The following is a 17,776-nucleotide window of genomic DNA, read 5'->3' on the forward strand; positions in this document are numbered from 1 at the left end:
AAGAATTACGGCCGCCACAAACAAATAAAAAAAACAGTTTTTTTCGGCTTTTGACTCGCTCGACCGCTCATAAAAGCAATGGAACTCTATCTGTGAGTGGAGTTTGTAGTTACATATTATATAAATATGTAAATATGTATATAAATTGTTGATGAATCCAGATGGATCTCTATTACAATCCCCAAAGAGGGCACTTCAAGTTGATGAATACTTTTTTACAAGTTTTTAGTTATTTTTATATCTTTCTTTCCAAATAGTTCAAGAAAGACCACTACAAATGAGCAATATTTTGCAGTTATACAATTTAATAAATCAGAAAATAATGACATAGTGCTGTATTTTACATCTTTATCTCTTTTTTTCAACCAAAAATGCTTTGCTCTGATTAGGGGGTACTTGAATGAAAACATTTTTCACATGGGGTACATCGCTGAAAAAAGGTTGAGAACCACTGATCTAAAGGGTGAGCGCTACTACGGCTGGGAGGTCTTGGTGGGGAACAACGCCTTCCATCATTTACAGACCACACTGGCCTGACTACGGTCCTTTTTAAAAATTCTCAAAAATTGCCAAACTGTCCATATGGCTTTTTTCTGTTTTATCCACAATTTCCTCATTTTTACTTTCTCTTTTCACTCTGTGCACAGAATGAACTGCGAGACAAAAAGATGGCACAACATAACCTGACAGTTGATACTGTTACCATATTGGGTGTTAGCCTGTCACTCCCATTGATCAGAGATCACTTCCTGCGTTGTTTATTTACAAGAGCGCAAAACCCTTTGTTCATGCAACCAACCTTGCTTTGCAACGTCCGCTTTCTTCCGACGAAGAAGAAATATCCTATCACGTTTCCTCGAACGCATTTTTTTACTGATATCGATTACGTGTCTAGCGCGATATATATTCATATTGTTTTATCACCCCAGCCCTTTTCGTAAACACAAAATATATTTCAATACAATAAATAATCACACTCAGCACGTGGACATTTTGTTTGCCACAAACAGTCAAAGCACCGGCTGGGCAAATACAAAAAGGGTCTTTCCGAGCGGTATAATGCCTTTCAAGAAATCCCAAAGTATGACATTAGTAAGAGGTCAGGCTTCTTTAACCAGCAAATTAGTTCTGTTAGTTTTTAGTACAGACTCAATTTAGTGTCTCGCTTCAATACAAAGCCAACTAAGATACATAAACCCAGTTAGAATTAATTGTAAATCGAGGAATTTCCCTACAATTGACGATACTTGAACAATTAACCCATTTTGATGCCTAGTAAAGCGTGTCTACATACCTTGAGCGTGAAAAGGCTCATCCGTCCAGGCAACTTAAAGAAGATGCTGTTCTTGACCCGATCTCCCCTCACCTGGGAGTGAAGCATTGTGACCAGGCAAGCCAAAGGTGCTGTTCCACTGCGTGCATACAAAATTAAAAGCCTGTATCACTGGGAACTGAGTATCAGGGTGAAACAACAACACATTCACATTCATCCAGCAGCATTGACAAAAGAGAAAAAAAAAATCCTTGGTCAGACTGGGCCACAACAAATAATTAATTGCATAGATAACTGTTTAATAAATCAGTATTTTTATGTGTATTAGCTAGTGGTCATTCCCTTTGCATTATAAACGTGCCTTTTTCCTTACAAAAGACTTGACAATTGCGTGCGGTCTAAAACAGTCTTTCTGGGCTTCTTATGTAAGCCCATTTCACACAAGAGTTGCTTTTAAACATGCCTTGAGGGAATTTAACAAGTGAATGCATAAGTTAACTTTGAACCTTGCTGCATTTTGAAAACAGAAGGGATCATAAAGCGTATTTGAGGCAGTGGCTAGGCCAAAACTGATAGCACAATATTTTTAGGTCGACTGGCAATATACGGTATACACCGGTATCATAAACAAAATGTGCTAAGTCCTTGAAGGGAAACTGCACTTTTTCTGGAATTTTGCCCATCGTTCACAATCATTATGAGAGAGAGAAGACAAAAAGGTTTTTTTCTTCCACTTTCTAACATACCGTTTCGTTCTCGGTGACTAGCAATACAGCTAATGGGAGCAATCAATTCTACCTAGAAATCACTTTAAAAATGCATACAAAATACTACTTCATTTAAGTTCCGTAACCTGTATAATAACCAAGCTGTAGCAACATTGTTATTGTAAGAGTGAACCCTGAGGAACTATTTTTCTAGCGTACTAACATCGACGTCCTTCGGTATTGGCTGTAGAAGCTAACTAAGGCAAGAGATAAGCTAGCTTCGACAACAACACGAAACGTCCTTGGATTTGTGATGCACACCAATCTGTACCGAGTGAAAAACATGAAGAATCAAATTACAGTATCTGTGAAGTATTATTTCATGTTTTGTTTGTACACAGCTGAGCTAGCTCGACAGCATATGCACTGTAGTTGTAGTAACACGTACGGCGTGCATCATGACTGATATTAAGGTGACCCACTCCATGGGCAGTTGTTCGTCTGGTTGATTTGAGGTAAGCAATCCATTTATGTCGAAGTAGCTTGTCGCCAATTTCAATATTTATAGCATCAAAACCGCTTTCTTCCCCATCTTCCGGCTTTTGTCGGCTCCAACGTCTCACTCTTCCTTCGCGCTCGCTTCTATAATCAGCAGTTTAACCTCAATATATTTAACCTCAAAAGTAAAAGGTTGTAAATCCTAATTTTTCCAAAAATAGCCGTCTTTGTTATTGGTTATTAAGTCTGCCATGATTAGAAAACACACTCGTGTTTGATTCCAGAAGTAAGAACATACATGTTGCCAGAAGCCAGACGTGTGCTGCTATGGAAACAGAAATCAATGCTCGGAATAAATCAGTTCCGGCGATGACTAAAATGATCGAATATGGTAAATATTGTTATGAATGTGGTATTTACAACACATATACATACATATATATATATACATACATATATATATATATATATATATATATATATATACATATATACATATATATATATATATATATATATATATATATATATATATATATGCACACATGCAGTGTGTATATAAAATATATTATATGTTGTTATGAAGGTGTCTGTTACATTATACACACTGCAAGTATATATATATTGTTATAAAAGGTGCCTGTTATGCGCGCACACGCAGCTTTGACGTCTACAACGGTGAATCTCGATAAGCCACATCTTTTAAGTGTTTATCATCTTTAAAATCCAAAAAAAAAAAGAAAAGAAAGACGTGTTCTTGTCTCATAACGATTTTGAACGATAGGAAATATTCCCAAAACAGTGCAGTTCCCCTTTAAGGTTGCCTAAGTATTTCATGGCTAGATAACCAGTGTTGAGAGTACTAATTATTTTGGATGTTAGTAATGAAAAGTGTTGATCAAACGGACGTAAAAAAGGCCCATCGAAAGATTGTCTCAAATATGTATCTCTTTTTAAAATACTGCGATAACTATACCATACCGCTCAGCCCTCACAGTGGCTATTGGTTTTTGAGGCAAAGATCGGCTTCCTCCCACCTCTAAAGACATGCACCTGGGGACAGGTTGATTGGCAACACTGAATGGTCCCTCGTGTGAGAATGTGGTCTGTCTATCTGTGTTGGCCCTGCGATGAGGTGGCCACTTTTCCAGGGTGTACCCCGCCTTCCGCCCGATTGTAGCTGAGATAGGCACCAGCGCCCCCCCAAGACCCCAAAGGGAATAAGCGGTAGAAAATGGATGGATGGATAAAACTTGCCTTATTTTTGACTGTGGAGTTAGAAAACTATAGGATTTTCAAAAATGCCCACATGCGTGTGGACATTGGATAATTGTATTTTTGGAGACTCTTCTGTTCTTCCTTATCACAATACTAAGTCTATCAGGCCCAGCTAGAAACCAATAAAAATAATATAACTCAAATGTATGCAAGCTGTAAGTAACTTTGTCATGACAACATACCTTCTGTTGAGAGCATCCCCAGGTGAAGAGTCCATACACATAGAAATACAAAAATGAATGTTAAAAGCACATTATGAACATAGGTGACCACTACAAATACGTTACTAAATAGGCACTTCCAACCTGAGGGACTCAAATTGTTGTTGACTCAACCAAGTTCAGTAAAGATTGCATTTTAACAAGAAACCGAACAGAATCTTGTCATTAGAAAAGGAGTGATTTTCTTTTACAGTTTCATCTATTTTATAAAAAAATAACTATTTTGTCATATCTTGACCAGAATTCAAAATTTATATTTTTGTATTGGGTAGGTTTACAATACAATGTAGTTCCATCCAGGCTCGAACATACTAGTTCTAGTAAGGTTAGTGTCTGTTTATTTGAATTATGAATGTTTTTATGATTTTTATTATTTTATGATTTGAATTAGGATTACTTTTGCTTTGTTGTAATTTTCTTTAGAGCACTTTTACGAATTGTGTGCTATAAATAAACTTGCCTTGCCTACAATGAGTACAAATATTTTTTGGTTTAATCAACTGTCACGGAGACAGGATTGTATTAAAAATCCACAAAAGTAGAGATCATAACTTACATCAACAAGCCATTTAATTTCTCAACACAGCGAAACTTCCATTTACAAACCTCCCCTATTTACGACCTTTTCGGTTTACAAACTTTTCTATCCAGCCAAACATGCCTGCGTGTGACAAACAATGTCTGCGTACAAACGCTTCATTCAGCCATTCATTTTGTTTCATGCCTGCAGGCAAAAAAGCATGGCACAACATTTTTGTGGCGGCCGAGCCCTCCTGGTCACTTGCTGCTGAGTAAACGACTCGCGCTTCAGACAGTGTGTGCCTTTTCTCTGCTTTTCCTTTTGACAACATCTGCCCATTATGCTAACTCCATATAAGTCCCAAAAAGCCAAGAGAGCGGCATGGAAAAGAGGCGGCAATTAGCTGTGGGGTTTACAAAGTACTATTTGAGAGGTGTACATTAATGGTGCTCACAAGTGTGGAAGAACCAACCTCGCAGGCTTCCTACTATAGAAAGTTTTAATGGATATGAGACCGGACTTTTCTGGAAAAATATGCCAACGAGGACTACCGTATTTTCTGGACTAAAAGGCGCACTTTAAATATTTTTTTCCCCCAAAACTTGACAGCGCGCCTTGTAACCAGGTGCACTGTCGAGTTTGGTTGAGTTTACCCACCTTGAAGCAATTTTATTTGGTACATGGTGTATTAAGTGTGACCAGTAGATGGCAGTCCAACATAAGATGTACGTGTAGACTGCACTGTTTGACGTGCCTCAACATACGAGTTTTATTATGGTTTGTGCAAAAGGTAAGACATTATCTGGCATTTTGTTTCGCAATATAATACAAAAGCAACTTTTCTTACCTTCTGGTACCGGCTTATCTCTATTTGGGATCTGCATAAATACTGAAAAATTGCGTGCCTCCGCCTTTGCGGTCCATGCAGACAACGTAGTCGATAAGCTTCTTTTTCTCTATTTTCTTGTTATGAGACATTCATCCTCCACTGTTGCCATTTCTAATATAAAAGTAGTGTAAAGTTCTTACTTATATGTGTCAGTAAACTCGCCATGAAAGCACTAAAACATATCGGTGCAGTGAGTTTACATTATTCACCCAAGGAACTTTAGTTATTAGAGAGTTCCGGTTTGTGACGGTTTTTCACGGGACACATTTCCAGCGTTGTTGGATGAGGGGATGCTGCTCCGTTATTGATTGAAGTAAAGTCTGAACTGCTCTTGTGACCCAATGTCACCTCCATATTTATACTGCGAATCAGAATGTGCAATAATGTTACTCAATGTGCCTTGTATGTAACAAGGCACATTGTATGTACCGTGTGACCCTAACAAGTACCGTGTGACTTGTTGAAGGGTGGATTAGCAAAGTAAGAATATCATTGTACGGCAAACTGTTTAACTGTGCATATGACAATAAACAATCTTGAATTAAAACAGTTAGCTCCATCTTTTGACACTTCTTCCACTCCCGTCCTTGCACGCTACACCGCTACAACAAAGATGACGGGGAGAAGACGCTGTCCAAGTGGATGCACGTAAATAAGACCGCCCACAAAAGAGCACATCCTGAAGCGACTGTCTATGCAACCTTTTGAGCAAAGAACCACCATTACATGTTATATACACCTCAAGGAAGTCTTTTACATTTAGAAAAAAATATATATGACTCCTTTTGTATGAAAAAAGATCAAAAATAGACCATTCATTGGCAGTGCGCCTTATAATCCGGTGTGCCCAATGGTCCGGAAAATACGGTAATTTCACAGCAGCGAGAAGGCGTGTCTTTCAAGGCATGGTTTGCTTTTAACAGAAATTTGCAACTCTTCAGAAGTATAACCATGGTGCTTCTTTGTCTCCTTTTCCTCGTCTTGTTTTCTTAAATAAGTGTTCAAATGTGCTCATTGTGCATAAGTATTTTTTTTTGGGTCTCAAAACGAGCGAACGCCTCGCCCCAGTTGAATATTCAACTAGGAACTTCAAATGGAATTCACCGTTGCTTTTATTCCCTCCCCCCATGTTTACCTTTCCTTCTACCTCTTTATGGGACACCGCCAGGCGGTGACCCATCAGTCTTCCTGTTCTGCATACCCTTGTAATTGTATCAGGCACGTCATTTGGACTTAATGAGAAAGACTGAAAATAAGCAGGGGGTCTGGTTGGCCCCCCACCCCCGAAACTCCTTGTTTTTCAGCAATTGAACATGGAAAAATTAGCAATAAAAAATACCATTTAAAGATGTTTTAGTGTTTAAAGAATTGAAAAGAACCTTACTAGTGTTCACTTCACAGCTGGTTCATCAAGTGATTGACATTATTTACATATTGTCTGTTTCAGGCATTATAGTTATTTAAGCACTACAGTAATTACAACTTGTGTTCACATCCACAGGAACCACATGGGTTAGCCTACGCTGTACAGTATTTGAAACCTTACTCGCTTCATAGCTGGTCCATCAAGTTATGGACAATATTTACACATTACTTTGTTTCAGTCACTATGTTATTTAGTCACTACAGTAATTACAACTTGTGTTCACATCCACAGGAACCACATGGGTTAGCCTACGCTGTACAGTATTTGAAACCTTACTCGCTTCATAGCTGGTCCATCAAGTTATGGACAATATTTACACATTACTTTGTTTCAGTCACTATGTTATTTAGGCACTACAGTAATTACAACTTGTGTTCACATCCACAGGAACCACATGGGTTAGCCTACGCTGTACAGTATTTAAAACCTTACTCGCTAAACAGCTGGTCCATCAAGTTATGGACAATATTTACACATTACTTTGTTTCAGTCACTATGTTATTTAGTCACTACAGTAATTACAACTTGTGTTCACTTCCACAGCCTACTATATTCACACTATTTACAACCTTACTAATGTTCACCTCAAAGCTGGTTCATAAAGTTGACATTTTTTTCGCATTTTTGCTTTGATGGCTCTGACATGAGCCTTCCTGGCAAATTTCTGAGCTGATTGCATTTTTCTTTTTGTTTCTGCTTTAGTGGATTCTGCCTTGGATTTATAGCCACTTTATATTTCTTTGACTCCCTCTCCACTTCTAACTGCTTCAAATGCAAAAATAGTACAAACAATGTATATTCTATTAGCTAACTTCCTTTATCTGAATAGCCATTTGTGATTTATAGCATGAAATAACAAATATATTTTTGTTTCAAAATGATTCAACTATTCAATGTCAAAATATACAGACTAGAAATAATGAACAAAATGTTAGCTACTGGCTTGTAGCATTTAGACAGGCTATACTGTAGCAAACATGTGTGCCACAATCATGCGTGTTCTTAAATATGTATTCCAGTTTTAATTTGGCTTACATGGTAAACGAGTCAAATTAATGTTTTATCCAGATGTCTAAATGTTTCCAAGAAGGCACATTGTAAATTTCCTGGACGTAGTCTACATCGCTAAAAGAAACATCTAAAGTAGAGAATCCCTCTGCCATCTTCTGCTATTTTTTTTTTGTATAAATAAATGGCTCCCTTGAATATTCCCTCTTCTCTTGTCCAACACTCTCTTCCACATTTGGGATGTCTGTTGTGATTTCACTTCCTGGTTCCATGACCTGCCCCATCTTGCATCTGATTGGCCTGTCCCTAATGTTTTACCCTAATCTTAACTAATGGTGACTCATCAAAGTAAACAACCAACCAATCATGGATGCTCTTATAGGTAAACCAACCAATCATCATTAATGTTTCTGTATATGTTGTCCCCTGCCCTTCGCTGGGTAGCTTCCATTTTGAACTTATTAATTTTTAATGGACAACCGTAGTTTTTAACCACTTGATTATCAAAACCCGTACTCATTACGGGAAAACTGTAGTTGTTGGCAGGTATGGCAAAGAGACTGATCAAAATTTTAACACACAACGTAGGTCGGAAAAAACGAAGAAAAATAAAAAATATTTTGTTATATTTTTACTGAGATAAAAAAAGAGGGATGTGCGACTATAGACAGAAAAATCACATGCTTGCGTAAATAGTATGTCCGTTCTTAGATAGACTGTACAAAAAAAAAGTTTTGTGGTACTTTTTAAGTGCAATGACAAATGATTTTCTATTCAGTGTGTGTGTTTGTGTGTGTCTGACCTCATTTCTTTCAGCCCCTTGGTCTGGATGACATGAAGTATCTGTTTCGGGGTCATAGGAGCGTCTGAGAAGTTCTCCAGCACCTGAAAAAAAAGGCAACACTGGTTTAACAAGACAATCTGTGCTATGAAGGACTATATTGTTGGTTGAGAATGTCCAACTTTAACCAGCAAAAAGATCATAGATGAGTTCTTGGACTGAAAAAATGCCATTAGCACACAATCAGATGATACGCTCAATTCAGTTCATTCTTTGGAATTTATCCTCAAAATTCAGAAAAGCCTGAGGAAATAAAAGCCTATCTGTTACTGTGCTAAATAAAAATATCTAAATTTAGAGGCTACATGTGCCTCTACACTTCCGGACTTGGAGATAATCGCGGTCTGGCAATATCTGCAAACTGTATTTTGCATGCCCTGCCTCTATGAAATCTGTGGAAGTACTCATTCCAACCAAATATGAAACAAATTGCAGTAGATTCATTTCCAAAATGTGTTAACGCTACATACAGATCTAGCAGGGATGGAACAGTATTGTCAAGAGCGCAGTATCGCGGCTTCAGAGTTCTCACAATAATGCCGTGACATGAGACGGTATACAACAATTGGGAGTACACCCGCCAGTGTCGTTTTTTTCAAGTTCTATTGAGTGAGCCGGTCTAAGAAGCAAACCACATTTCCCATAATCCCCAGCGCAGAGCAGCGAAAACAGGAAACATCCGGAAAACAGGAGCAAAGCAGAAAGCGCAAGCTTTCGGATACTCTCACACAGTCAAAGTTGGACTTTGGCAAGCATTTTAGCTTCGCAGTCAAAGAGTAAGTGACGGACATGCAAAATACGGTTTCCAGATATTGCCCGTCCACAACTGTCTAAAAATACAAGTAATATGAGAAGTCCTTGATTCTTTATCACCTAAAAAAAGATAATTGACGCAAACCCAAGATGTAAGCCAGGCCAATCCTTAAATCGTGAGGCATTGCAATGAAGATTTCCTGGTGATAGATAGCATGTTTACAATGCAATCTTAAAAACACTCAACTGAGCATTTTGATGTTTACTCCTTACGTGAAACAATGGTATTTGCACATTTTGGTAGTAATAAATAGGATTTGAGCATTAGCTGTGTTTATTTTTACACACTAAGGCAATATTTATCCAAGTCAACCTTTTTTGACATTATTGCAATATCGTACTGCCTGTGGCCCTAATACTGTGGTAACATCGTACCATGACCCTAATATGGTTTACTGAAAGTGCATTATTCTGAAGGCAAAGTCGTTAATCAAGGGGGTTAAACGTTCAATATTCCCAACACAGCACAGCCTGTTAACCGTGCACAACGTATGCCACCACAGGCAGTGTCATTATGGTGCCAATACCTTGTTTTAAGTCTTTAATGCTCTCAAGTCCACCTTCTGTCTTCTAAACCAGTGTTTTTCCAACCAATGTGCCGCGGCACACCCGTGAGATACAATCTGGTGTGCTGTGGGAGATTATCCAGTTTCACCAATTTGGGTTACAAATATTTTTTGCAAAGCAGTAATTATAGTCTGCAAATTATGTGTTGTGCGTCGGTGCTGTCTGGAGCTCGGCAGAGTAACTGTGCAACACTCTTTTGCTACTACGATACATTTTTTGTCTATTTCATACCTGCATTTTCCTTTCCATCCATTGTAACTTAGCCACTGTGTGGAACAATTTCCCTTGTGGATCATTAAAGTTAGTTTAAGTCTAAGTCTACGACTTCCATATCAGTAGGTGGCAGCAGGTAGCCAATTGCTTTGTAGATGTCGGAAACTGTAGGAGGTAGCGAGCAGGTAAAAAGGTTTCTAATGCTTAAACCAATAATAAACCAAAGGTGAGTGCCCTTAAGAAAAGGCATTGAAGCTTAGGGAAGGCTATGCAGAATGAAACTAAAACTAAACTGGTGACAAAATAAGCAAAAACAGAACGCTGGACAACAGCAAAGACTTAATGCATGTGGGGCAGAGACGGCATCCACAATGTACATCCGTACATGACATGACAATCAACAATGTCCAGATAAAGGATAAAAACAACTGAAATATTCTCGATTGCTAAAACAAAGCAGATGCGGGGAATATCGTTCAAAGGAAGACATGAAACTGCTACAGGAAAACACCAAAAAAGCCAGCAAAATAGGAGCGCAAGACAAGAAGTAAAACACTACACACAGGAAAAGAGCAAAAAAGTCCAAATAAGTCAGGGTGTGATGTGACAAGTGGTGACAGTACACCTACTTTGAGACAAGAGCTGTAGTCATGCATGCTTGCTTATGCTTTAAAGTCATATCCAATTACTTTTTACTGTCAACCGAGTTTCGCTTTTTAATGATTTCTGCTGGTGATGGGCGTCCGCATTTTTTCAACACAAAAATGTACCTGGGCTCCAAAAAGGTTGAAAAACACTGGTGTAGATCAGGGTTTTTCAACCTAGTGTGCCGTGACATAATGTCTGGTGTGCCATGGGAAATTATGCAACTTCACCTAATTGGTCCAAAAATATTTTTTGCAAATCAATAATTATAATTTGCAAATAATGTGCCATTGTCTAAAATCTGTGCCGTATAGCGCTTGGCAGGGTAATCATTTAGTACTCCAGTAGGTGGCAGCAGGTAGCCAATTACTTTGGAGAAGAGGATAGTTTGTCATGATCCAAATATGCAGAGCACAGCGGGAGACAGTGTGCAGGTAAAAAGGTATGTAATGCTTAAAACAAAAATGAACAAAAGGCAAGTCCCACTAGGAAAAGGCACTGAAGCATAAGGATGGCTATGTGAAACACAATTAAAACTGAACTGGCTACAAAGTAAAGAAACCAGAATGCTGGACGACAGCAAAGACTTAGTGTGTCCGTACATGACATGACAATCAACAACGTCCCCACAAAGAAGGACAGCGTCCGTACAACTGAATTAGTCTTGCCAATACAAAGCAGGTCAGGCAATAGTGCTCGAAAGGAAGGCGTATTGCTACAACAGGAAGACATCAACAAAACAGGAAAAGCCACCAAAATAACAGCGCAAGACAAGAACTAAAGCAATACACAAAGGAAAACAACAAACTTAATTTTTTAAAGTTTCTGCTGGTGGTGTGCCTCTATTTTTCCCCCCAAAAAAATGCCTTGGCTGAAAAAAAGGTTGAAAAACACTTCTGTAGATCAGCGTATTTCAACCTTTTTTTTTAGCCAAGGCACATTTTTTGCGTTGTAAAAATGCAGAGGGACACCACCAGCAGAAATCATTAAAAAGCAAAACCAAGTTGACAATATAAAGTCGTTGTTGCAATTGTTGGATATGACTTTAAAGCATAAGCAAGCGCGCATGACTATAGCTCTTGTCTCAAAGTAGATGTAGTGTCACCACCTGTCACATCACAGCCTGACTTATTTGCTGTTTTCCTGCATGTAGTCTTTTAGTTCTTGTCTTGCGCTCCTATTTTGATGGCTTTTTCTCTTTTCTTTCTGTAGCAGTTTCAGGTCTTCCTTTCAGCGATATTTCCCGCCTCTACTTTGTTTTAGCAATCAAGAATATTTCAGTTGTTTTTATCCTTCTTTGTGGGGACATTGTTGATTGTCACGTCATGTTGGGATGTACATTGTGGACGCCATCTTTGCTCCACAGTAAGTCTTTGCTGTCGTCCAGCATTCTGTTTTCGTTTACTTTGTAGCCAGTTCAGTTTTAGTATCGTTCTGCATCGCCTTCCATAAGCTTCAATGCCTTTTATTAGGGGCACTCAGCTTTTGTTTATTTTTGGATTAAACATTGAAAAACACTGGTGTATATCAGTGTTTTTTAACATTTTTGGGTTGAAAAAATGCGAAGGCACACCACCAGCAGAAATCATTAAAAAGCGAAACTCAGTTGACAGTAAAAAGTTGTTGCAAATGTTGGGTTTGACTTTAAACTATACCCAACCATGCATGAATATAGCTCTTGTCTCAAAGTAGGTGAACACCTACTTTGAGACAAGAGCTGTGTCACATCCCACCCTGACTTGTTTTGAGTATTTTTGCTGTTTTCCAGTGTGTAGTGTTTTACTTCTTGGCTTGCGCTCCTATGTTGGTGGCTTTTCTTTGTTTTTGGTGTTTTCCTGTTGCAGTTTCATGTCTTAGAGCGATATTCCCCGCACCTGCTTTGTTTTAGCATTCAAGACTATTTCAGTTGTTGCTATCTTTTTAGTGTGGACATTGTTGATTGTCATGTACGGATGTACATTGTGGACGCCGTCTCTGCTCCACACGCTGTAGGTCTTTGCTTGATTGATACTTTTATTAGTAGATTGCACATTACAGTACATATTCCGTACAATTGACCACTAAATGGTAACACCCAAATAAGTTTTTCAACTTGTTTAAGTTGGGGTCCACGTTAATCAATTCATGGTCGTCCAGCATTCTGTTTTTGTTTACTTTGTCTCTAATTCAGTTTTTGTTTCGTTCTGCGCCCCCTTCCCTAAGTTTCAATACCTTTTCTCAGGGTCAGTCACTTTTTGTTTATTTTTGGTTTAAGCATCAGACACCTTTTTACCTGCACCCTGCCTCCCGCTGTTTCCGACATCTACAAAGCAATTAGCTACCGACTGCCACCTACTGATATGGAAGAGTATTACACGGTTACTCTACCCAGCTCTAGACAGCACCGACACTCAACAACACCTCAGTAGAAGCATTTAAGTTTCATCTTGGGGGCGGCATAGCTCGGTTGATAGAGTGGCCATGTCAGCAACTTGAGGGTTGCAGGTTCGATTCCCGCTTGAGCCATCCTAGTTACTGCCGTTGTGTTCTTGGGCAAGACACTTTACCCACCTGCTCCCAGTGCCACCCACACTGCTTTAAATGTAACTTAGATATTGGGTGTCACTATGTAAAGTGCTTTGAGTCACTTGAGAAAAGCGCTAAATAAATATAATTCACTTCACACTTCATCTTAAAACTCATTTGTATACTCTAGCCTTTAAATAGACCCCCTTATTTAGACCAGTTGATCTGCCGTTTCTGTCCAGAATCGGGACCCAGGATGGACCGCTCGTCCAGAATCAGGACCCAGGATGGACCGCTCGCCTGTGTATCGGTTGGGGACATTTATGCGCTGCTGATCTGCCTCTGCTTGGGATGGTTTCTTGTGGCTCCACTTTGGACAGGACTCTCGCCACTATATTGGATCCACTTTGGTCTGGATTCTCACTGTTTTGTTAGATCCACTTTAGATTGGACTTTCACAATATCATGTTAGATCTGCTCGACATCCATTGCTTTCGGTCCCCGGGGCGGGGGGGTTACTCACATATGCGGCACTCTCCAAGCTTTCTCATAGTCATCATTGTCGAGTTTTTCCTTGCCCTCATGTGGGCTCTACAGAGGATGTCGTTGTGGTTTGTGCAGCCCTTTGAGACACTTGTGATTTAGGGCAATATAAATCAACAGTGATTGACTGATCATTTGCAGAATATAATTACTGGTTTGCACAATATATGTTTAACCCAAATAGGTGAGATGAGACAACTAGACTACTGGGCTAGGTCCACTGCCCCAAGGCTAGCATGCAGCCTAGCAAACAAAGAGATCAAAACACACATGCTAGCGTGCTAGCTAGGGTTAGCATGCTGTAATGCCTATATCTCCCTTTTTTACTGGCAGTTGTTGCAAAAGCACCAAAGTAGAGCTTGGCACAGTTTGCAGTTTTCACACAAATAAGCAGAAGACGTTAGCAATGCTAATGCTAGTGCTAACGTCTAGCTTGTGTGGACGGAAAGGCAACAAAAACAAATGCGGCGCCGTGCTTTCCAAAAGATTACCGACACAAGTCAGGCACAAAGAGACAAAATGAGGCGTTTACCATTCGAGCCGCTTCAGCCCAGGTCCGCTCCTTCTTTCTCTTTTGTTTGTCCTTCATTTCCTCCGCAGGGGCCTACTAGCCTGCACTTAGCTTGTTAGCTGCTAACGCGGCTAGCGCTACAACGGGCGAGCGCCTCTTCTTTGCTTTTGTTTCTTCCAATGTACGCCGCCTCTGACGACGCCTACTGTGGCCTAGAACGTGTCGACAGTCGCTCCCTTTCCCGAAGCAGGCGCAGCACACGTGTGGAGGACGCAGGCAGGGCGAAGTGTGGCAGAAGGCAGGCAGCAAGCAGGCAGGCAGGCAGGACGAGCCTCCGAGGACAAGACTGGCGGGTCAAAGGTCGGCCGCGCCACAGCTCTGCAACACAACAAACCCTTTATAGCGCCTTGCATCATCCAGTCTGCAACTAACATGCATTCTTTGCAAATAGCACTGAAATAAATATACATTCATATCATGAATAAAAATCAATGGAAAAAAATGTGTCTGTTGAACTGTTAGAAAGGTTTTTTTGTCTAGAAATTCTAAAAAATAAAAAATAAAAATAAAAATATTTCCTAAATTATGAACAGAGTAACTACCTAACGATTGGGCTTACTGCTTATGTTGAATACATGTTTTTTGTATAGAAATTCTAAAAGAAATTAAAGCTGCAAGCAGCGTTGGTCGGGTCCGCCTTTGGCTGCTGCCCCCGCGACTGAAGCCCTGGTCTTAGTCAGACCAACATAGAGGTCTTTGTTTCATGTCTCTACGACATTCCTAACAGAAGTTACAAGCAGTGTTGTCTGGAAAAAGGTGACGGCTTTTTACAAAACTTTTATTTTGAAGGGGTAATTGCCAACTTCCTGTTGATTTTAACTGAAAGATGCCACCTATCAAAATGTAGGTCTAAGTTTGACCTACATTGAGGTTTTTGTTTCATGTCTGTCCGACATTCCTACCAGAAGTTACAAGCAGTTGTATCTGTTTCCTCTTCCTAGGAGCAGTTTTTTCTGTGTTTTATTCAAAAATTGCAATAGAGCGCAATTTTGAGTTTTAAGGTTTGGTTTTTTCACTAGATCGCAGTTTTTGCCAGTCCTGATGTGTGTGCCAAGTTTGGTGAGTTTTGAAGCATTTTAAGGGGGTCAAATTACAGCTCAAAGAGCCAAAAATAGCATTTTTTACGAAAATGTGGCTTTGAATGAGTTTTTGCAAAATTTCTGTTGATTTTGGGTATAGACGTTTTTTATTGGAAATGTAGGTCTAAGTCAGACCTACACAGAGGTTTTTGTTTCATCTCTCTACGACATTCCTGCCGGAAGTTACAAGCAGTTTTGTCTGTGGTTTCTTCCTGGAAGCAGTTTTTTCTGTGTTTTATTGAAAAATTGCGCTAGAGCGCAATTTTGAGTTTTATTTTTTTTTTTTTCATTAGATTGCAATTTCTGCCAGTCCTGATGTGTGTGCCAAGTTTGGTGAGTTTTGAAGCATTTTAAGGGGGTCAAATTACAGCTCAAAGAGGCAAAAATAGCACTTTTTAGCGAAAATTTTGCTTTGAATGGGTTTTTGCAAAATTTCTGTTGATTTTAGGTATAGGCATTTCTAATGGGGAATCTAGGTCTAAGTCAGACCTACATAGAGGTTTTTGTTCCATGTCTTTACGACATTCCTAACGGAAGTTACAAGCAGTCTGTTTTTTTTTTTTCGTAGGGGGCGCTAGCACGCATTTTTCATTTTTGGGGTTTGGTTTTTTTATTAGATGTCAATTTTCACCAGTTCTGATGAGTGTGTGAAATTTGGTGAGTTTTGAAGCATGGTCAGTGGGTCAAATTAAGGTTCAAAGAGGCGGCGGAATAATAAGAATAATAAAGAAAGAATAAAACGCACCAGATACAATAGGGTCCTTGCCTATGGCAAAGGACTCCTGTGGAGTCCTTTGCCATAGGCAGGGCGGACCCTAAAAAATCCCCAACTATTTCCTAAATTATCAACAAAGTAACTACCTACCGATTGTGCTAACTGCTTATGTTGAAAAAATGTTTTTTTGTGTAGAAATTCTAAAAAAAATATATATATATATATTTCCTGAATTATCAGTAGAGTTACTACCTACCAATTGGGCTAACTGCTTATGTTGGTTATAAATATTTTTTTGTGTAGAAATTCTTAAAAAAAACTCCAAATATTTACTAATTTACAAACCCCGTTTCAATGAGTTGGGATTGATTGATTGATACTTTTATTAGTAGATTGCACAGTACAGTACATACTCCGTACAATTGACCACTAAATGGTAACACCCCAATAAGTTTTTCAACTTGTTTAAGTCGGGGTCCACGTTAATCAATTCATGGTACAAATATATACTATCGACATAATACAGTCATCACACAAGTTAATCATCATAGTATATACATTGAATTATTGACATTATTTACAATCCGGGGGGTTGGATGAGGAGCTTTGGTTGATATCAGTACTTCAGTCATCAACAATTGCATCAACAGAGAAATGTGGACATTGAAACAGTGTAGGTCTTATTTAGTAGGATATGTACAGCCAGCAGAGAACATAGTGAGTTCACATAGCATAAGAACAAGTATATACATTAGAAGTACATTTGAGTTGTTTATAATCCGGGGAGATGGGATGTGAATGGAGGAGGGTATTAGTAAAGTGTTGAAGTTGCCTGGAGGTGTTGTTTTAGAGCGCTTTTGAAGGAATATAGAGATGCACTTACTTTTATACCTGTTGGGAGTGCATTCCACATTGATGTGGCATAGAAAGAGAATGAGTTAAGACCTTTGTTAGATCGGAATCTGGGTTTAACGTGGTTTGTGGAGCTCCCCCTGGTGTTGTGGTTATGGCGGTCATTTACGTTAAGGAAGTAGTTTGACATGTACTTCGGTATCAAGGAGGTGTAGCGGATTTTATAGACTAGGCTCAGTGCAAGTTGTTTTACTCTGTCCACCCTGAGCCAGCCCACTTTGGAGAAGTGGGTTGGATTGAGGTGTGATCTGGGGTGGAGGTCTAAAAGTAACTGGACTAGCTTATTCTGGGAAAGTGTGTTAGATGTAAATATAAACAGAATACAATGATTTCAAAATCCTTTTCAACCCATATTCATTCAACTCATATACATGAGAAACTGATCAGGCGGGCCGGTTCTACAATGGGAATGAAACTGGACTCACTGGTGAGGGTGGCAGAGAAGAGGACTGTTGACAAACTAGTGAGCATCCTGGATGATGCCAGTCACCCTCTGCATAGTGTTATCAGTAGCCAGAGGAGCCTGTTCAGTGCCAGACTGCTTCATCCCAA

At 39.3% G+C, this 17,776-nt stretch overlaps 1 protein-coding gene across 1 annotated transcript in view; it reads right to left on the reverse strand.

Annotated features, from left to right (window-relative positions):
• The window catches only part of asxl1 (ASXL transcriptional regulator 1), a 34,010-nt gene extending 19,201 nt beyond the window's left edge, over nucleotides 1–14,809 (reverse strand). The window contains exons 1-4 of the mRNA XM_061902452.1: nucleotides 14,480–14,809; nucleotides 8,623–8,705; nucleotides 5,345–5,347; nucleotides 1,295–1,412 (exon numbers count right to left, since the gene is read on the reverse strand). Of these exons, the coding sequence (XP_061758436.1) occupies nucleotides 1,295–1,412; nucleotides 5,345–5,347; nucleotides 8,623–8,705; nucleotides 14,480–14,536 (261 nt within the window). The 5' untranslated portion in view covers nucleotides 14,537–14,809. The remainder of the gene's footprint in view (nucleotides 1–1,294; nucleotides 1,413–5,344; nucleotides 5,348–8,622; nucleotides 8,706–14,479) is intronic.
• Between the last annotated feature and the right edge of the window lie 2,967 nt (nucleotides 14,810–17,776).

The sequence above is a fragment of the Nerophis ophidion genome, linkage group LG06 (genome assembly GCF_033978795.1).
Source record: "Nerophis ophidion isolate RoL-2023_Sa linkage group LG06, RoL_Noph_v1.0, whole genome shotgun sequence".
NCBI lineage: Eukaryota > Metazoa > Chordata > Actinopteri > Syngnathiformes > Syngnathidae > Nerophis > Nerophis ophidion.